The 23,919-nt window shown below is 30.3% G+C and overlaps 1 protein-coding gene across 5 annotated transcripts in view; it reads left to right on the plus strand.

Moving 5' to 3' along the window:
• LOC132940394 (uncharacterized) overlaps nucleotides 1-23,919 on the plus strand; it is a 76,785-nt gene that overhangs the window by 34,916 nt on the left and 17,950 nt on the right. For 4 of the 5 annotated variants that reach the window (XM_061007979.1, XM_061007980.1, XM_061007982.1 and 1 more), the window contains one exon: nucleotides 3,535-3,690. In XM_061007979.1, the coding sequence (XP_060863962.1) occupies nucleotides 3,535-3,690 (156 nt within the window). Of the gene's footprint in view, nucleotides 1-3,534; nucleotides 3,691-13,254; nucleotides 14,349-23,919 lie in introns of those variants that run through there. The other variant, XM_061007981.1, reaches the window with a different exon arrangement.

The following is a 23,919-nucleotide window of genomic DNA, read 5'->3' on the forward strand; positions in this document are numbered from 1 at the left end:
TTACAAGTTTACATCTACTTATACCATCGATAACTAAAAACGTGTGAATCAATAACTAAATTACTATACATAGTACAACTAATTGAAATGCGTGCATTATTATATTTTTTTAAGGCATTCAATCTTTTAACCATATTATATTGATAAAATATATTACATATTATATACAGGCTAATATAATCCAACGGATTAAAAGTGTCTTATTACATATTACCTATAGGTACTACACACATTAATAGACTTTTTATTTTTGACATACTTTTCCGTACGTCAGTGGTCAGTACCTTACAGTACACGGCTATATACTAATATTATATTAGTAATATACATTCAATTATTTATTTATATTAGACGTGATTTATTGACAAAAGTTGTCATGATTTTTTTTTTATATTATTTTGATATTTATATTGTCTTGTTCTTGTATAAATATTATATTATATAACTACAGCTGTTTAGAAATTGGAAAACTTTATATAAACTTAATACTTATACTTATATATTTCCATGTAATAGATTTTAAATAATTGTAAGCATTATTATTTATTAGCCATTTCAAGTAGATTTAGTCATCTTTTGTACCCACCATTTAAAACACTTTTATAATAATAAACGGAAACATTTTTTTTGCTTAAAATCTTTACCTACACATTTACATATACACATAACATTTATAAAAGTTAAATGTTCAAATGGCAATATAAAAAATAAATCTAATTAGAAACTTAGAACTTTCAACTTATTCGGTATTCCATACTTCTTATATCCCTTTAAATATGGCCAGTGGTTGAACTTTAACTAAAACATAATATTTTCTGTAACAGTTGGAGGGTGATAACTTAGTTAAGGGCAGTGACAACTTTCTATCATTAATTTTTTCTTAATATCCTAGATTTCATAATTTCTAAAATTTTTAAAAGTTATTGTGATATACGTTTGATGTTTATTTCATTTGGTTAACATTTTCTGTCTTTAAATTATAGATTTTTCCGATTACAATTTACCTCTTTCAATTAAGAACCTAAATTTTAAACAATGCATTATAATCATTTTTATTATTACGTAAAAATAGTATAAGTATACTTTGTCAAGCCAATACTTGATACAAATAATTAACAAGTATTATTGTAAACATTTAAAATATTAACGACGTATAACGATTCCAGCCTTGAAATTTTAACTAAATATGGACATATGCCATGATTATAAAATGATTACGGATTCCAATGGTTATCATTTAGGTATACTATAAGTTGAATAGGAAAGTTGTTCTTAAATATTTATTTTTGATTTTATCTAGAAAAAAATAATAATCAATCTAAAACGTTACTTCTACGTGTTTTAAAAGAAACTACCTACCTACCTACATCCCATAATTTCTTGAAAAAAAAAATCATAATTAATTCACCAACTACAATTATCTAGTGTCTACTTATAAATTATAATATTAATGTAATATATTTACTAAATAATTCAACGTGATCAATAACACATACGCTTTTTTTTTTTTAAAAACAACAAATTTTTATTTCATAGCATAGTGAAATTATATGGTTTATAAACAAAATATATATTATTTATATAATATTTAATAAATTAATAATATGTTAGAGAAGGTAATCTATATCCCACGTATAGGCCAATTTATATTAGGAAATTGTTGGTACGCCATAGGTATATTTGTGTTTAACAAGTAAATGTCACTCAGTTCAAATAAACTAAAATGTTTTAAATCAAGTATTTAAGCACTTAATGGTTAGAATGTATCTATTATCTAATATCCTTTCCATAAAATGATTTGAATGAATTATCTTATTTTAAACATGCGAGAATTGACTATTATTGAATGTTTTCTTTTCTTTTCGATTTATATCACAATTAATATTTACATTTTTAAAACAAACAATTTTAAAACATTCATAAATATTAATAGTAGTATTATTTAAAAATAAAAAACAGAGGAAGTTGCTCTGCTATAATGAAGATGTAAAATGTATCTCGTCATTGAGTAGGTCACTGGTAATAATGGGTGAATTCAATTTAAAGTCAATGATAAATAATTATTACATAAAATAGCTTGAAATGAATATAAATATTTAGAAAACCATACTGTATAAACGTATAGTAACTATAGTAAGTAAATAATAATGTAGATACGTAATACCTAGTACCTACCTTAAAGTTTTAAGCTCCTAATAATAATATTTTTTTACAATACAATTTTTCGTTTAAATATCAAATTGGTCGACATGTTTTTAACTGATCAGTCAATGTTAATAGAAAAAAATTGTGACTGTATAATTTTGATATTTTTTAATCGCTGTAAGAAAAACTTATGAGTAACCATAAATCAAATTTCCAAGTTTTTTTACTCATAAACAAACATTTTATTATACATAAGTTTAAAAATATTAAAAAAAGTAAAAAATATCTAATATAAATAATACGAAAAGAACCAAAATATTTTGAAAATTCATCATGTTTAGTAAATTCTAATTATTTAAAGATTTGGTGAAAAGTCAGCATTTTTGAATTGCAACAAAAAAACAAAATTAATTTTTTTGAGGCTGGTTTTGCGTAATAATTCTTTTTTCACTAATTCGTTTTTCCTAATTATATTAAAAAATAAGTACTTCGGTAATTTTAGTAATTTTCACCTTGACCCCTTCTCTCTCCAAGTACCAACTAGATCCAATAAGATACCAGAAGACACCCTTAAAATTAAATGTTGTAGGTAATAACTTATTTTACTGTTACAAAAGATGGTCCTTAACAGAAAAAAAAACTGATCATTATAAAACCAATACATTCATCGCTCCGCTCAGAATCTAAAATCGACTCCTCGTTGATATAGTAATGGAATTATTGATCTACTCAATACTTTTGAAATAAATTAGAATTAGAATTGTTTTATAAGCACAGTTATTACATCACCAACAAATATTGTACCTACTCTATTTTTAGATGTGTTGTTTTATCAATTAAAATTTATTTTATAATATGGTTTTATAAAAATTATTTTATTATAGAATACCTACTATACCTAAATAATAGCATGTAAGACGTATAACGCATTAAATAAACAGTGTAAATATTATTGATAAAGAAATCTGCATACATTGCGCGTGTCATGTTGAAAGTGAACAATATGATAAATGTATACAAACATTAATTGTTAAACATTCTTGTTCAATGTACACAGTTAATTCATAAGACATAAATATACAATAATAAATAATAATACAGGTACCTATTACCTATACCCAATAATTTATAGTTGTTGTTTGTAATAAAAACACATGGCGTATGACTGGCCAATCCAAAAATCTTTGTTTTCTCTACGGTTGATTGCTTAATTGTTACGAGTATGACGTGATTAACTTTCATTAGTCAGTATAATAATATAAACAATAATTAACTTTGATTATTCAATAATTATGTTTACCTACTGCTGACAGCTGCGCAATGCGAACGTTTTAAGTGCATAATATTAAATATGTATTATTATTTTAAATCTTTCTCTCTCTTGTGCAGATATGGTCGAGTGAACGTGGTAAGGTGGCTGTTGTGGGAAGCAGACATGCCGGTGCTGGAAAGGTCCAACAACGGTGCTCTGGCACTGCACTACGCGTCGGCCAGGGGATGTCTGGACTGCGTGAAGCTCCTGTGCAAATCGGCTGGTGAAATATGGTAAGTCCAGTGGATATAATAGTCAATAATAGTAAGAAAAATAAAAATAATAATAATATATTCCTCAATAGCTAATACCTATACACTCTGCGTCACTGAGCAGTTGTATTCGAAAACGATAAATGTAGTATTGTATAGTAAATAGTTATTAGTCAATAGCCAATAGCCATAATGGTATAATATTATTAAACTAGTAATAATTGATTCGAAAATAATCGTTTTATATTAATAACTATGTGTAGTAAAAAGCAGTTTTCTTATACACAACCTGCAAGGTTGACGTTTTATTTTACTGACTTGATGATTATATTTACACATCATACATTCGAATTATCGAATTTAAATATAACACTATAAAATATAAATTATAAATCGATTTTTGAAACTATATACCTATTACCTACCTAATAAATAATTATGTTATAATGAAACGCTGGGTCAAAAGTTTCTACTGCAGTACTGACAGTATTTATGTACTTCATCCGTATACATAAAATAAACGTTAAACGTCTCAAGTAAACAATTAGCCGAATAGGTATGTACATTAATGACTAATGAGAAATGACCAACGTGGCCGAGTTGTTTCTTTTTGTAGAAACGCATTCGAATATAATAATGTAGACGTCTTGTTTTAATAATATGGGACGTAGGTTAATAATTAATATTAGTCAATGCGGGGAGTGCCGAGAGGGGGAAAATTGTTCGACGTAGAAAAACATAATTACAATATTTTAGTTTGTCTTTGGGCTTATCGGGTAAAAACAATATTTAAATTTAAAATAATAATAATATTATAATGCTTAATTATTAAGCAAATGATAAGTTTATGATATACTTAGTTATTTACCTACATAATAATATAATATACTATATACACTACGCTCAATTTCGTTCTAAAACTGGCAATGGTAGCAGCAGCATCGTCTTAGCTGCGTTGGCCTTTGGGATTCGATTAATAACCTCACTATTGATGCTTGTACACTGTTATATGACGTTATAATATTAGTTATAGCCGATGCTGTTTATAGTGAAAAGTGAAAGCGTCTGCCGTCGTTGTCGTGATAATATTTTCGTCTTGTCCTATTGCTACGTCGTAGTCGCAACTTCCTTCCCGATACGCATAATTGATTTTTATTTTTCGATTTTTATGCAATCGATTTACACTCGAAGATGATTTCTACGAAAACGTTCGAGTAAAAGATGATACTTCCACCTCTGTGCTTCGCTCTCGGATATCCAGTTATTTCGTCTTCAACCACGGCTCCGTAATAAATCGTATAAATCCTATCATCACATTTCGAGAAAATTATTGAGAGCATAATATATTATTCTGAGAAGCATTATTGTCAATTACCGGTATATTATTTAACAGTATACGGTGGTTATTTAATTGGTACCTTTTACACGTAGGTACACCACACGTGTTATCTATTAAAAAATATCATTGCGCAACGCGGCATTTTTCTAGGGGAGTAACACGTCTTGTACATCGCTACTACATAATATTGTAATATTTATATGTTTATTATATTAAAATATTGTGTACATAATATACGTAGTACCAAGTCCACGTGTAGCCAATCTTTAACGGAACTCGAGATTCCACAGACAGGTACTACAATACTATATACTCACGTGTTGCACCGTGGTTCACACGAAAAAAAAAGCTTCCGTTGGGTTTCGCGCGTTTATCATATTATTATCTTTAAAGAAAACACACCACTTGGTTTTATAATATTAATAATATAAACTACGTGTTATTTCATACACTTTTACTTTTGGACGGACGCCTGCGTGAAAAATTCTTCTTAATTATCATATTAATATTGGCATATAACAATAATAATATAAATATTATGTGCACGGAATTTCATCTGTTCGAACAACTCACTGCGATCCATCGAGTGCCGTCATAATATTATGGTGAATAGGTTATGACGATTATGAAGATGATGGTAATACGTAATACGATATTAATGCAGTAGGTATAGGTAAAATGGTGAGATTACCGGTACCTACATAACTGCATACAATATTCTGTAGGAAGTGAAGCTCTCCGTGAACATTATTATAATACACGACCGCAGTTTTATAACAGAAAACCAGCGACGGGTAAATGGCCTATGCTGCTGTAAATATGTGCGTGTTGTTGTTGATAATATAATAATATATATAGGTAGGTGTTGTAGGTAGGCACTTGTTATGCGATCGATTGTCCGTGGACGCTGAATAGACAATGCGATGATTCCCCCTCGCCCCCCACCAACCAAAACCAATAAGCCGTGACGACTAAATTATTATTATTAATATTTATTATAATAATAATATGTACCCGGTTATAATTTTTCTAATCCCACAAAAAATCGTAACGATCTCTGGCCAGCAACGTTTCCGCCGTGTTTTGATATGGGATAATACTATCAAGCACCGGATTTATAACAATAATATTATGGTGAGTACATACAATATAATATTCGGCGGGCGTACTACAGTTGTTATAGTTAGAAAGTTGTAATAATTGTTATAAACGAGCGAACGGCTCTGTGTCGATGCGGTTAATCGTTTTTCCACAAGACTCGGCTAAATATTTAGTATTTACCGCCTACCTACTCGTTTTGTCATAATATAATATGTAATATTATTTTATGCCACAGAACTATATGGCTAGTAAACGTGACAAATCTCTCGATATTATCAAAACACTCTCGTTTTTTTTGATTCCATAACAGTGCGCATACGAAATTTAATTAAACCGTTTTATTTTCTTAACGGACTTTTTTTTTATTCAAATAATAATTATACTCCCAAAACTATTCCTTAACGGACTACTTAACACGCAGTGCACTGAAATCAACAACGTAATAATATTTGTTTTTTGTACATTTTGTGTGTGCTTTATCCATTTTTCCCCTTAATTACATGCTTATAACGATTTACCCTTAAAATATTGTAGTAACGCTACGATATTAAATCAACTATTGTAATACACATGATTAATATTCACATATTGTATATTTGACATATTTTGTATTATAATATCTTGTATCTACAATTATATTATTACCTACACTAATCACTGGACACGTGATACATCTTATGAGTTATGAGTTGTGACATTCACGACAAATCTATCTATTTTACACAGGCCTGCACCGGGGCCAGGAACACCATAGATTGTTTTGCTCTATTTTCAGCTTTATACTCATACATAACTTGAGTATAACGAAATTATAATATAGTCATATTCACTTTACCTCTTCATTCGTTTCTAACGATATAATTAATTTCGATCTCAAATGGTATATTGTATATTATTGTTTATATAAAAAATAAACATTCACTACCTATGCACATTTTTTCTTAATTCTTATCGATATAAAGTAACTAAAGGTGTTATCCTTTTTTTTAATAGAAATATTATGTAATTAGAATTTTGTATTTGTAATGTATTCCCTTATGACTATGTTAATCACTTTTGGACCAACATAGAGGTGTAAAATAAGTTTGAAGAGCTGGGGCCGAAGTGCATAACACACATTCTACACCGGTAGTTGCGGCACCATTGTAATATATTATGTTATATACAGGTGCAATACTGCTTTCTATAAACTAAGTAAAGTCGGCGAATATAGTTATAAGGACTAATAATTTATAGCCGTAAGTAGCCTATAATGACACAATTTAATAAAATGTACACCGCGAGTACAGTTATTTTTTTTCGTAATGATAGTCATACCTGATTTAATTTATATATTATATACCTACTTATATACCTACTTAAGTATTTTTGAAAAAATGAAAAATTATTTAATTTACACTGTTTTGCAAAGATTAAAACACATACAGACGGCGTAATTAACTACCTATAATATACAACTTAGTAACTCCTGAGCAATATTATTTATACTTTATTTATATACTTAATGTTAAGTAGATATAAACTTAAATTAAATTATAAAACAACTAAGGATTGGTTTTTAGATTCTGAGCGAAGCAATGAATGTATTGATTTTACAATGATGTGTGTTTTTGTGTCTGTCATCACCTTTTAGGACAGTAAAAGTGCTCGGATTTTCTTCAACAATAACTTTTCTGATAGGAAAGTGAATCTAGTTGGTACTTTGGGAGGTTAAAAGTAAAAATTTCTCAGTAGTTGTGAAAAACAAAAGAAAAATTAAGGAAAAACGGGAATTTTTACGCAAATTATGTTTTTGAGAAAATAGATTTTGGTTTTTGGTGCAACTCTAAAACAAATGACCGTAGGTACATGAAATTTTGACTGAATGTTTATATTAGCATTTTCTATACACCATAACATTTTCCAAATATTTTGACTTATTTTGAACTGTTTACGGACATTTTCAGTTTCCATTTTTTTTAGTTTTTTTTTCTATAAATATCAATAAAATTTTATCTATGTGGTAAAAAAGCTTGAAAATTTAATATTGAAAAATATTAAAAATACATAGGCACAATTTATTCTTATAAGCATTTAAAGTTCAAATTTATTATTTAATAATTATTTTTTAGTTTAAAATTTATAAAATGTTCAACTTTTATAGCTAAGGATTGAAAATTTAAAACAAGGCTCCACGTAAATAGGTTATATATAAATTACTTTATTCACAATAATATCATCAAATATACTTGGTAATATCATAGGCTGACTGACCGTTTTCGATCAGAATCGTTTTTCTTATACAATGATATTATATCATTGAATTCAAATTTAACACCATTAATTACAGTGACCAACTTGTAACCTACTGTACAGCAGAGCGACATCCACTTACCCACCTTTTTAATCTCGAATTAGTTCCTTTTAAAATTTAAAATAAGTATATCTTATCGCTGTTGAAGCCTTTATCATTTAAATAAAAAAAAAGTATATCTTATTTAATTATCAGTTATAAATATTATTTTACTTGAATATTCAAAAGTTTAAGATTATTATTCAGATTTTATTATGAAATATATTGTCTTACTTAAAAACATTACAAGAGTTAGGAAATACACAAATGCAATACTTTTTTCTTTATAATCTGTTCTCTTTTTAAGTTGATTTAAATGATTATGTCTCACATTTGTAGGTGCATGCCACATAGAGCCACATAAAGTAATAAATCTAGAATTAGTGTCATAATATTTTTTTTATAAGCTAGTATATATTTTATTGGTTGAAGAACTCAAGTGTACTCCAGTGAGTAATGAGTAATGCGTAATGAGTAATATGACAATGAGGATACCTTGTTATATATGGCAAATTGTTATGTAATTGACAATAATTGTATATTGACACGAATACACGATTAATTATGTTACTGTAACAACGCGCGTAACTTAAACTATATTACCGCGTAAAATACTAGGTACTTCATTTAATAATAAAAAACAAGATCACTGATTTTATGTCAGTGATTATTTGCTTCAATGTTTAACGCTATTATATTTATACATCCGTAACGAAACTTATAAACCAACAACATTCATTTACACAGTATGGCGTTTGTTTCCAAAAACAATTTTATTTGATTACCTATGCACTTTGCTAGTCAAACTCATAATTAGATATCAATTGAAAAATTAATTTATTAATTACTATCGTTTAAAACTTATCTAATTAATAAATTTTATTCAGATGATAGATGAATTTTTTCCACTATTCGAGTAGGTTACCTACTTATCTATAATGCAATTTATTAACATGTTATAAAAGCGCAAATGTACCTATATAAATTTCTAACTTTTTTCAATTTTTACCTCAGCTACTTATTATTACTCATATACTTGTTGATTTATTCAAAGATGCGACTACACAGTTTGTGAAATAGAGTGTAAACAATTTCTGCTAACTATTGGTCCTTGTAACTACTTATTATAAAAGCATACATAATAATTTGTTATATCTACACGCTACCATTTTTGTCAACCTATTTGAATTCCATATGGTCGTGTGCTTGTTCATTGCGTATATCCGTACATAGGTACCTATAACCTATAACTAAAATCCATAAGAATGACTGAGAGTGTAACGCGTACGTATAAAAATATTACATGCGAATATGCGATGACATATATTATTCTTGTTTATCGAATCACACGATTTTACTGTAATCAAATAAATGTAAATGTAAAATCCTATTAACATATTTATTACGATATAAAATATAAATCAAATATAATCGTTCGTCTACACTCTACAGTACTATGAAATGTACGCTGACGCGGTTAAATCTTGTTGATGTTTTGCAAAACTGCAAGGTAATAATATTTTTTTATGAGATCGTTCATGAACCACATAATAATTAAATAATATTTAATGTTAACACATTATTTGCTTAAGATTTTATAAGCGGTTACCGTTGGAGAGTTTTCTTATTATACACTTTTATGCATTGTTCGTCCTTCATTACAATCGTGGGAATCACTGTGAATTGTATAAAGATTAATAGAAAAACAAAAAACTGAAATAATAAAAATGATAGGTACTGATTTACAAATTATTGCTATAATTATTACTCAAATCTAAAAACAAAGTAGGTGATTCTGGAACTTTATATAACGGTAACCAAATTGTAAAAGAATTTATTAAATTAGCACCACTAATAAAAGTACCTTGACACGTGGTTTATATACACGTATATTATAGTATCTCATTTCGAAAATCTTTAACCGAAATGTGTGATTGAAATTCGAAACAGTTCGTTTGCTCCAGATGGAACGGATGCTGGTGTCCGTCAGTGTAATAAGTACCGGGCACCTATAATAACTATAATAACACGATAAACACACGACTACGGCGAGGAGACTTTAGGCGTTCCGGTTAAATATTCAAATGTTAATTATTTCTTTGGAGGAAAAATATCGTAAAACTATGCATTATTTTATTACCATGTAAAATTAGCAAACCGGGATTTTATTTATTTTTCTTTTTGTGGACCACAGAAATATAATTCCGGGATACTATAATAATTTGCCACACAACAGGACACTATAACGGTTCGATGTAAATAGGTAAAAAGAAGTCCAACTAATTTCTGGAGATCCATTTTTATGCATATTTGTATGCTTAAAAACACGTTAATAGCTATAATAATTTTATAATACGATCGACTATAATAGGTATCACATAAATGTCATTATTTTAAGTCCCTCGAATATACTGCTGGTATCATCTTTGTTCTTCTTCATAATTATTTTATAGTACGATATTATGCATGTATTAAAAATGTCAGTTTTCTTTTGATTTTGGTGCTCTTTAATAGTATTTACCTATACAATCGATTCCCAGTAAATCGAACCTTAATTTATCTCAAATACCCGTAAAAAATCTCCTTCAAGTTTTATATATATACACTTAATTGGTTTTTTATGTATCGTCATTTTTAATAACTAGAATTTGTTTTCCCTTAGAACTCTGAGTTACCAAACTTTAACTGTATATGTATATATGAATATATATTTATATGTATATATAGAGAGAGCGAGAGATAGAACCCTTTAGTACAAACGACCTTATAGCCTTATAGTTAACTTATTAGTATTTATAAAAAGGCTTACCTATTGGCATATTGCTTATCCCGAGATATATTTTTCATACGATTTACGAGTATTATTCATTCGAATGAATAATTTTTGCTGAAATGAAAGGCTCGTTGAACAAAAATAAATGAACTTTTTTTACAATAATTTTTTTTGAGAACGAATCAAATGTAGGTATCATTTTTCAGGTACCGTGGGCTTATATATTATTAAGGTACTTACAACGATCAGTTTATGTAACCCCTTCGATTATGCTGTTGTGTTATCGACAGCCATAGTGGCGCGGTATAGCGAATGGCGTATTTTGTTATGCGATCTCTGCATTAATGGTACGTATACACTATACGTATATGCGTATAATACAGCCGGTGGACCGTGACTATAAACGTACCGTGTATGACTATATGTATACGTTTAACGAGTTTGCGGTCGTCATCGCATCCGCTGTTGGGCGACACTGCTTTTTGCGTATATATATATATATATACCTATATATATAATGCTCCTCGAGAGGCGCTCAGGCAATGTCCCACGGTACGGCGATCGCTGAAACATTGTTCGCAAACAAAAAGACACACATATACCATTCTATAAAATACATAATATATATATACAAACATTAAACACACATACGAAGAAAGTATTTAAGTTATAACGTTTCCACGTGCATATAATCTTCGTCTTTCATTCAAAGTGCCACGTTTGCGATCGCTGCCGTTATTCGCGTAGTATACGGGGCTTCTGTAGTCCATTCATCGATGTACCCGAGCATGTCTTGAATGGGACACTATACAGTGATGAGGAGCCCTATAACTATGACAATGACCACTTGGTCGGTGCAACGACCCGTCTTCGGGGAATAAGTATATAGGTACCTATTATATGTATGAGTATCAGAGTATGTGCTATAGAAAATCAGCTAAAGCCATGCGATATTATAACGTTACATTATATTGCTTCTAGTATTAACTAGATGAACGATTTTATCACGTGGTACCAGTATAGAGTCAACCATATTTATATATTTTCATTAAGTAATAATACATGTTTGGCCATTCTGGTGTGAAGTGAAAACAATAGCCGTTCGTATCCCGCTCACATTTGAAAAAAGACACCTAAAAATAGGGTTTGGCAATTGGTACCGCTCAGATTATGAGTATGTAACCAATTTATTGTAATTTATACGTTAAACAATCTTTAGGAACCCAAGTGGTTTTAAAGCATTATATAAAGTGATTTATAAATAAATATAGTATAAAATAATACGAATGTATAATAACCAATAATATATTATATATTATATATTATATTATGATGTATGCTAATGAATGTAGCAAGATAAAAGTGATAGTAAATACTAAATCATATAATTGGAGAGCTATATAGAGATTTAAATACGGTGAAGAAATTTTTGAAATTATAACGAACATATTGTATGTTAATATTATAATTGATTGTTGCACCACTTGGGAAGTCTCTGATTTATTTTTTATTTTAGTGATTATTGTCCTTAATTTATCTTTCATGCGTAATTCTCGCGCGGTGGCTGCAGGCGGTTGACGGTATTCATATTTCACAATGGAAAATATCGTTTAAACTACCTAAATGCGCGCAGTCTATACTGAACTCTGTTAGCCAGTAAGCCAGGTGGACAAGTTTAGGTAATAAAATGATAAATTCGCAGAACATTTAGATCAAACAGTATAGGTACTCGAGAAATTTCGAGAAAGATGAGTTGTTTTTTTTATGAACATGCGTTTTGTAAACATAATTTCGTTTGACCGGTCATACCAGTTTTTGGGAGAAAGTTCCAAATCTTGTTGCACGAGAGATTTAAGCGACGGCGGCGACGATTGGAAACTGTGGGCGGCGGCAAATACCACCATTAACCATAATATTGTTATTATCATTTACACCCCTCTACCAGCTATTGGAAAATTATTTTAACTTTGGAATTTTGGCAAGTACTGAGTTATTGCTCAGCCTATAAGTCGTATTGTATTAATTGTTCACTGCCTTATATATTATAAAGGTTAATGAACTGCACACGACGTTTATTGAGCAATGAACACATAAGTATACCTAATACTAATACAATAATAATATGATAATATTATAATCGCGAGTATATTTGCTATTTCGCCTCCGGTGGGGTTGATCGTTCATCGCCCACACGTCGCTAGATTACAGCCGGGCATGATATTAAAATATAGTCTATGTAGACGATTCAACGAACGTTCACCTGGAGGACAATGATTAAACAAGGCTACGTAAGTCTGGTGCGATTTTGAAAGACCTGCGTAATTACACACAGACGCACACACACACACGCGGTTGTCGTGAGCTACCTAAAAAAAAGAAGAAAAAGAAACAAAAACTCCAACAAACGGTACATGGAGCAACGTAGCGCTAGTGTATTGGTACTGCGATGGGTAGGTACGTGGAAGAACGGTTTTCTCAAGCGGACGGCGGCGGCGTGCGCGGCCAGTGACAATCGCGCCGAGAGACGTGCAACAACCTTTCCTTCAACACGACGAGCGTCGTCGTGGTGGTGGACGTTACACGCTTCTCTATTCTTTCTTCGCTCTCCATACCGCCAAACAACTGCACATTTTTGTTTTAAATTAATTTTTAGTTACCCAGTACATCGTGAAATCCGTTAATTTTGATTAGTTTTTAATTGGTTGTATTAATATTAAAGTTAAGAATATTATTTATCGTATACCACAGTCATCGTCGGTTACCTATCTTTTATATTATTACAGCAGTGTTCGTCTCTTTTCGGTCGCATCAGTGGTGTTTTTTTTCCTCTTAGAACTAGTGATTTACCGAGATAGTTACGTGAATTTAAAATCCTTGCAGCGAATGGCTGCAAAAGGATCGTCCCCGTCGTTCTCCGATGGCTACGTAAAATAATACAAAATTCCATTAGAATATAGTCATGGTCTCGTCGTCAAAATAATAGTCGCAACGATGTTCGGTCTCGGGTGTAGTGTGCAAAAGAAACCTGCGTACCGACAGCAGGACGACGTGCACATGGTGGTCAGAAGCAGCAGGAGTCATGGTGCCTCAATTGCCGGCGTCCGCAGGAAACGTGGTCATCACCCAAAATTTAGGTACCTACACTCAGATGATAATAATATATTATATATATCGTAATATTATGTAGATACGACTACTATTCGTCATATTATGTTAGCTACCGCATTATAATAATTATTATTTTGGTTTTTACGTGAGGCATTTGTCTGTATTTTTTGTGCTACACATCATTATCATATATCTATATAGCTACCTAGCGCGTGTGCGTCCGCGTTTTAAAGATGATAGGTGTTAGCTCGGTCCGTATAATATTATATTTATATACACATACAAGACTATTATGAACCGATGTACTGCATAGAGTATAATAGACAGGATTCATTGACATCGCGAGTTTTCATTGACCGTGGCGATAATATAATATATAGTCGCGTATATAATATACGCCGGCCAATGTCATCGAATTCTGTACGAGGCGGGGGCTTCAGACGTGTGTATATGTGGAACAAATTTGATTTGCGGACACAATGATGGCCGGGCCGGCGGTTACTGTGTATTAAAATGATACACACACATATGTTATATATATATGATAAAGGTATGTGTATATAAACGAAATTTGGACCGGCGGCGGGCAACGGAATGCTCGGCAATACACAATGCCCGCGCTTCGTGTACAAGTTGATTGAACTCCTCGGGCTGTCGCGCGATGCCACCAATTCACACAATACGCAAAATATATTGCCGACGACATTATACATTTTTATTGTGTAAAAAGAGACACAGCTGCACGGTTGCAAGTCGTCAATGTCCCGTCGAATGTGCGCAACGATTATTCGCCAGAGAAAACGAAACCCATCTCCGGATGACATGTTGTCGTAATGTTATAAATTATAATGTATTATAATTTATAGATGCCACCCATATTATAAATAATATACTTCTGGTAATAATCGGGGGAAATCAGTTAGGTCGAAGAAAAGACGAGGACAGTGCTAATAATGTCGTTGCTACACAGTGATTTTTACAATAATGTCCCGACACCTGAATACTCCTAATAAATATTATTTATATATAACAAGGGTCAGATCAAATCATCCGTATAGTCTTCAAATAACCACTTGCACACTTATCTGGCCCAATTTTCAAGACCTATTGGGAAACATAAAATTTATAAAGTAAAATGTGAAAAATATTAAACTTAAACTGAAATGTTTGTATTTTTTTCTACTGCGCTGTAATGATTTTTTTTTATGGTTGCCAAGTCTCTTGGCGGCTTTATAGTATTGATAGTCGAAAGCCCCGTGTTATCTTGTAGGCCCTAGGCACAGTGTCTTATATAACTGTTTAATGGTTAATCCAGCACATCTTAAATAACATAATATTATTAAAGTACAATAAAACGGATAAGACTTTAATAATATTCACTTGCCAAGTCACCGCTGAATGTTTTATATCGGGCGACGGGCATTTTTGTTTTCCTGTGTTTTGGGAACCCTTTAATAGTAATAATAAAGATGATGACGATGATGATGATGTACATAGGTGGGGTGTAGACAAAGGTATAGTGTGTTGGAATGAAAAAAAAACACGCAGACATCATCGCGATGTCCGGTTACGGTCGACCGCGCATGGACTCAGTAAAACGGATTCCGTACGACGGACGGCGACGCGGCCCAGGCGCGCACCTCGAATCCACAGGTCCGGAACAATACCGACTTTCCGTAAAATATACCCACACTCATCTTCGCATAGAGCAGACGTGTATTTATTACTGTTATCGTCGTACGATATTGTATTCATTTCGCTCAATATTCTCAATTGCTGCTAATGGTTATTGTTCTAGTCCATAAAATTTTCTGAGAACCGACTCGAAGAATTTACAGTCTAAAACACAATGATATTATAATACCATACTATTTGTATACATAAACACACAGCTGCCACCGTGTGAACCGTTTTATTATAAGTACTTTTATAGATTGGCACAATTTAAGAGTTATAGAAAAAGTTCATCGCATGAAAATACAATAAAAATAAAATATAAACAAACTGTAGCCATTACAACTTGCACATCCTTAATAATATCAATATTATCATACTTTCATACGCATACCCATATACATTTGTATTACAATAAACTATTGGACATTTGGGCGTATAATAATGTTATATAGTCTTGAGTTAAAATTAACAATTATCACTTACCTACATTATTTTTAAAATAATCGGTAAAATTTTTATAATTCTTATAATTTGACCATGCATCGTTTGGTATTCGTTTTAATTTAATTTTTTTGTATTTGCATATTACCACACAGCTGTATATTTTCTGATTCTCCAATGTTATATGAACTCGTACAGGACAAAGGCCCTCGTTATAGGTATTAGATAGATATTATATTAGTCAACTAACACGTCTATGAATTATGAGTAATGACATTTCAACACAATTGAAAAATTGTCTTTAGGTATCGGTTCGTAATATAAACATAAAATATTATCATTTTTTTAACCCATAGGTCAACTATAGGTCAATAATAATATTTTCAAATGAATTACTCTTTAACAAAAATAATTTGATATTTTTGAAACGCTGTTGTACTAATTTCATAGACATAACATCTCGAATTGGTTGTATTTTAATTTTTAATACCATGCATTTATGTCAGCAGATACTAGGATACCTGTATATTTTACGGATCGTTTACTCCCGCTGTTCATTACAAGAAAAATAATTATATCAATTTAAAAAAGACAGTTTTGTGATTTTAAAACTGAAATGGGCAGGCTAATGATATACTTACATATATAATATATATAGGTATGGGAGTTTTGGTGTTTATTAAAATTAAATGAAACGGATGCGTGCCATATTGTTACTGATGTTACTTGGGGGGTTTCGCAGGTACCCTAATTAATTTTTCAGAAATATTTGCGTATCCCTACTGTTATTTTTAAGGGGAATGCACGGAATGCATCATGATGCATTTTTATCAAAATGTGCGAGATGCCATTATAATTTTTCTTATGGATTATTTCATAACCATGGATTTAAAATTATTATACCTATGTAATATATCAACTTGTATTTTTTTTTTTACAAGTTATGTGGACGTTCTTTTTTAAAAGTAAACAGAGTCCCCCTATTTTAATTTTGCCAAGTCGAGCACTGCAGCTCAAGATGGTATACCTACTTATTTTTGTCTGATATCTGTGGACGAAAGTTTTCGCATATTATACTATATTGTCATCTGCGACGGGTCAAATACCGTTTTGCCTCAGTCACAAATTTATTAATTCATGAAGTGAAGTTTTTGCGTGTATTTATGAAAATTGAACCATATGGCATTTAGCGTTAGTCGTTCTTAGCAGTTTGTAGTATCTACAACTGCTATGTAGTAAAAAAGACATATTTTAGGGCTTACCATGGTGAAATTGAACGTGTTATACAACTTTTCAGATGATTTAGTTGTTTTCCTTTTTGATAATTTATGTTAGCTTGAGTTTTATCACCGCAAAATGTCTAATCCCAGAAGTAATGACTAATGTTCATCTTGCAGATTAGTTTTGCTTCGGATTGAGCGGCTCGTCATTTTTTTTATACATAATTACATAATTTTCCGATGAACAGACTTCAGAGAAATCTTCTTTACACCCGAATAGTTTTAATGTTATTTAACTTAAAGGTAGTCAGTGTTTCTACAGCATCAGTGGTGTAACGTCGAGCGTCGTTCAAAAATGAACCGTTTTAAAAAGATTTTAAATTTAATTTTTAAATGTTCACACTTGTTTGGGATTGTCAATGTTTTCAAAGAATCTATTTTCATGTTTATTACAATCAACGAACGGAATAAATGTGGCCTGTAAGTATTGTCTTAATATTTAAAACCGTAATTTTATAAATATACGATCAGCGAGAATCCATGAATTTTTTTAATTGTTTGAAATTTGAAACTATACAAAATTGAAAAGCTATTACCTTTTATCAATTATCTGTGGTCTAATATCGTTCACTTTATATCATAATAAATATTAACACGATTCCAGCTTAAAAAAACTTTATGTAAACTGTTTTTTTTTATTATTATTATAAAAATGGCCGTCTTATTTTATTACCTAATTTATTTATTTTTAATCGATCGAATTTCATACCAACAATATCTATTGAACAGATTTAAAAACCATAAATACTCAGTATCATTCCTTACCGAACTGTAAACATTGTAAGTATATTAACCTTATTTCATTGATATTTTTTTTTCTCAAAAAAAATTATACACGGACCATGTGCCCTTCGGCACTGCAGCATAGTTCTCGTCCGGTGCACAAGTATAATAATGTTTGTTTATGGATTCGTCGTGTGCATATAATAATATAATAATAATATATATAGGTACATAATATATGGCTATAATATATTATATATGTATTTATGTTTTTTACGTCTCCAAATGTGTGTCATCTTGGTGCACTGGTGGATTATGTATGTGTATGTGTGTGTGTTTTTTTCCATAAAATTCTCAGCATTTATACTACACACATATATAATATAAAAATAATAAATAGTAGCGTAGTATACGCTATAGCGGCAAGAGAGCGGCAGACACGCGGAGTATAACTGTTAGTCTGGTCGGTCGGACGACGACCAGTCGCGATGCAATTACCCGTGTAATGGCTTGGCGCGTCTCGGTTGTATGAATATAAAACTATTTTTCATGCCATCCAATTGACCGATATTGGAATTGTAGCGGAGACAAATACATACACACACTTATACATGGTAATATAATAATATTATAATGTGTGTAGTACCTGTATATGCGTGTAATAACACGCATACACGAGATATCGTCTTATTTTAGCCCGAGGAAACCTTGCTGTGGAAATTTACATACCGATTCGGTTTGCGCGAGGAATGTGCGCAGCGTTTAGGACCTGCGCCGTTTTATCGCGTTCTTGTGGATGCAGTCGATTTCACCCTGGTTTCAGAATACCTACATAATATTAATATATTTTATTATTATATCACGTTTTAATTGATTGACTGTTACTAACGGATATTATTAACCCAATACCCAGCGCTTTGTAATATCCGCTTATGTGTACTCGATACACCTAACCTACTACCTATGGAGTTTTAAAAAAATTGTAGGTAATGGCCGCAATGATAGTATAGCTATACATAATATTATAATTCACTAAATTATGGAATTTCGATCCCCGTCAAGCACTCGGGCAAAATGTCATAAATCATCGTTTGTATGTGCCGATGACGAACAGAGAATATTAAATAACAAACATATAATCAATTAATAAACATACTCACTAATATTATAATTATTTGTTAACGGTCATGCATATGAGGTACCTAAGTACCTAACCACCAAATAACATTGATAATATATTTTGTTATTACAAAAAATTCAACATTCTTGAACAATTATTAATTACATTTTGTTGCTTTTAGGTGTTATATTTTAAATATTTTATACTTCAGGCCTATTTTAAATAACATTTAAAAATGCCCTGTCCCAACCTAGATATTTTTGATAGCTTACTTCTTAAGTTTATAAGAATATATTGATACAAAACATTATATAGCTATTAGCTAAAAAATCGATATTAATTAACATTACCTACTGCTGTTACATCATTATCTATGGGATTGTATTGCCTGGTTCGTTTTTGAATTTAATTAAAAACAATTTTTAGTTCCATGTTTCATATCTATCGAACAAATAGAAGTTTCATGTATAGAGGATTAAGCACATCACGTTTAAAATTATTCTGAATATAGTAGGTATAATAGCGTACGGGGTACATGTGTTACGAAATTATTTCGATCACGATGGTGTTTGCAATGAAAAGATTAACGGAACATCGTTTTGTCTATTTGTAATAAATGTCTGAACTACTTCTGTCGATAAAAAATCTAAATGAAAAAACAATATATTGTATTTATTATTTATATTTCGGAAGAGACGATCAAAACTTATAGCCTATTGATCCATTTTGTATAAAATATAAATTATGTTTACTCAAAATTGCTGGATAATGAAAACCACTTAAAAAAAGGTGGATAAGTGGATGTCGCTCTGCTGTACAGTAGGTTACAAGTGGGTCACTGTAATGGATGGTGTTAAATTTGAATTCAATGATATAATATCATTGTATAAGAAAAACGATTCTGAGCGAAAACGGTCAGTCACCCTATGATATTACCAAGTATATTTGATGATATTATTGTGAATAAAGTAATTTATATATAACCTATTAACGTGGAGCCTTGTTTTAAATTTTCAATCCTTAGCCATAAAAGTTAAACATTTTATAAATTTTTAACCACAAAATAATTAATAAATTATAAATTTGATAAATGTTGTCAACATTTGAACTTTAAATGCTTATAAAAAAAAATTGTGCAAATGTATTTTTAATATTTTTCAACTGCTATTAAAACGATATATCAGGAGTCTAATATTAAATTTTCACGCTTTTTTACCCAACAAATAAAAATTTATTGATATTTATAGAAAAAAAAACTAAAAAAATTGAAAACTGACAATGTCCGTAAACAGCTTAAAAAGAGTCAAAATATTTTCAACATTTTATGGTGTATAGAAAATGCTAATATAAACATTCAGTGAAATTTTCAAGTATCTACAGTCATTCGTTTTTTAATTACAATAAAATAAAAAAATTGTTACATGAGAAATCGAGTAAATATCAAATGTTGTAAAAATATAAATTTCAGACGCTCATAAAAATTTAATTTAAGTTTCTTCTAGACATTTTTTTTTTGATAAAGGTAGACAAACTTATGAGTAATCTTATATTACATTTTCAAATCTTAGATTTAAAAAGAAAAATTTTTATGAATTCTCATCAAAATAATTTGCTATTTTTCGTGATTTTTCCGTATTTTGTCAAAATTTGAACTTTAAATGCTTATAATTAAAAACTGTGACTAAGGATTTTTAATTTTTTTCATCTGCCTTTGAAACAATAAACTAGGAGCCTTCTATTAAATTTTCAAGCTTTTTTACTGAATAGATAAAATTTTATTGATATTTATAGAAAAAAAAACTAAAAAAATTGAAAACTGACAATGGCTGTAAACAGCTCAAAAAGAGTCAAAATATTTGGAAAATTTTATGGTGTATAGAAAATGCTAATATAAACATTCAGTCAAAATTTCATGTCCCTACGGTCATTTGTTTTAGAGTTACACCAAAAACCAAAATCGATTTTCTCGAAAACAGATTTTGCGTAAAAATTCCCGTTTTTCCTTAATTTTTCTTTTGTTTTTCACGTCGCTTGTGAAAACTACTGGGAAATTTTGACTTTTGCCCCCCCCAAAGTACCAACTAGATTCACTTTCCTATCAGAAAAGTTACTATTGAAGAAAATCCAAGCACTTTTACTGTCCTAAAAGGTGATGACAGACACAAGAATAAAAAAAAAAAATAAAAAAAAAAACACACATCAATGTAGAATCAATACATTCATCGCTTCGCTCAGAATCTAAAACTATGAATGACGATGACGAAAACTACTATTATTGTACTAAAAGGAAGTTGTGAAAAGTTATTACAATTATGTACGTATTATTAAAACAATATATTTTAAATTAGTACCTATATGTAATACAGAATAATTATTATTAATAGTTAGATACAGCACAGGTACCTAAGTAATAAACTAATTATAAATATGTTATAGTCAAGAAGTAGGTACAAGACGTAGGTACCTAAATACCCAATAACAATTTGGTTTTAACTATAATATGGTTTTATGCAATAATAGTTTATATAATATTAAGGCATTAAGCAAATAATCAGATAACTGTATAAATAATTTTGTTTTTTAAATTATCAAAATATTTTCAAGTTTAATTTTTAGATAAAGCTTATAATATAAGTAACAAATAATTTATTGACATAAATTTATAAATGTATATTGTATATTGTAGATATACTATATGATGTTTAAAATTTAAATATAGGTATTATAATGCATTTTTTATACTCCCGAGAAAAGAATGATTAAGTTAATAATAATTAATAATGAATCAAATTAAAATACTGAAAATCTGTGATGTATATTTAGATTTTAGAAACGGTACACATGACTGGGAACCTATGTACATTGTAAACAGTACAATCATTTATTACTATATAGGTATACATTCGCATTCACGTGTACGTCAATTCTAGTGATAACTGTATAGCGCACACGAGCAATTATTACGTATATTATGGTGGCATAAGTGTTAGGCACTTGGAGTTTTCCATTGCTTATAAGTAAGTGGCCGTAATAACGACGACGGAGTGCTTATTATATTAAAATAAAATATTATAACATTATTATATACACGCAGCTATTTGGCATCATCACAATATACAAAATAATATATTGCAACCTAGTATTAATACTGTTTACTGAAGTAGTTTTGATTCAAATTTTCTGGTTCGATGTTGTTCGTAATTCACGACTAGCACTTATTTCCAAACGAAATTATTATTGTGATTATTTAAGGTCTCTAAAATCCCGCGTGTGCTATGTGCATTCATAACAATATGATATTATCCGTTGCTTCATATTTTATTATAGATGTTCGCTCAGAGTTATATCGATTGCGAATATTGTCGACCACTGTCTTATCGTTACCCATTGAGCCTGCTCTTGTAATGAGAGGGAAATCTCGTTCCTGCATAAATTTTTATTTTTAAGTACATTTTTTCCCATAGGGTATTCATTTAAATTTCCTTTTTAAACGTTAAATATCAGTTGTACAAACAAACGAATTTATTGTTGTTGTTAGTATTCAACCACGTCCGTCAATAATTGCGAAATAAAAACGCCAAAGTAAACGGTCGGTGTTTTGTTGTGACCGCCTTGAATGTTAACATCATAATGTTTGCACTTTTTATTTTTATTATTTATTCCCGCCATGGACACGCGAATCGTTCTCCAAAGCTAACAAGCGTGTAGTGTTGTTGCCCGCCGCGGAGTTAGCTGATAAAATGATTCCGGATCGGTAACCTGGTTTTTCAACCTGAAAACCGCCTAATGGTCGTTCCTATAGTTTGCGGACACCTAATAGAGTCCAATATAGGTATATTATATGTTTTATACGTCGACAAAAAAAAACGTGTTCCAGACACGTTTTGATGTCGAATCGGCTGCACAAAAAAAACCATGTGCAGGTTAATCAATTATGCATTCCAGCAAGAACGACTCACTGCACCATAATATATATATATCAATCATTTTTTTCTTTCATATCCAAGAGCGTTTAATCGTGGAACACGTGTATCCTATATAAACGATTCTGTCGGTACAGTAGGTCTATACAAATTACCAAATAAAAAATAAAATAGTAAAATATATATTGTTGTTTCATTGAATATCATTTACGAGCGTATGATTAAAGTTCATGAATAGTGAATACCAAAGTTCATACATAGAAATATTTCATATGTAATAAATATAATATAATATAGGAATGTAACCTAACCTTTATGTATACAGCCGTGAGAAATCTACATCATTTCCGGGCTCTTAATTATGTCTTGTCAGTTACCGTATACTTGCAGGGTACTATTGCCCCGTTATTTTGGTTCACTGCATATGTCGAGC

Source organism: Metopolophium dirhodum, chromosome 3 (assembly GCF_019925205.1).
Source record: "Metopolophium dirhodum isolate CAU chromosome 3, ASM1992520v1, whole genome shotgun sequence".
Classification (NCBI taxonomy): Eukaryota; Metazoa; Arthropoda; class Insecta; order Hemiptera; family Aphididae; genus Metopolophium; species Metopolophium dirhodum.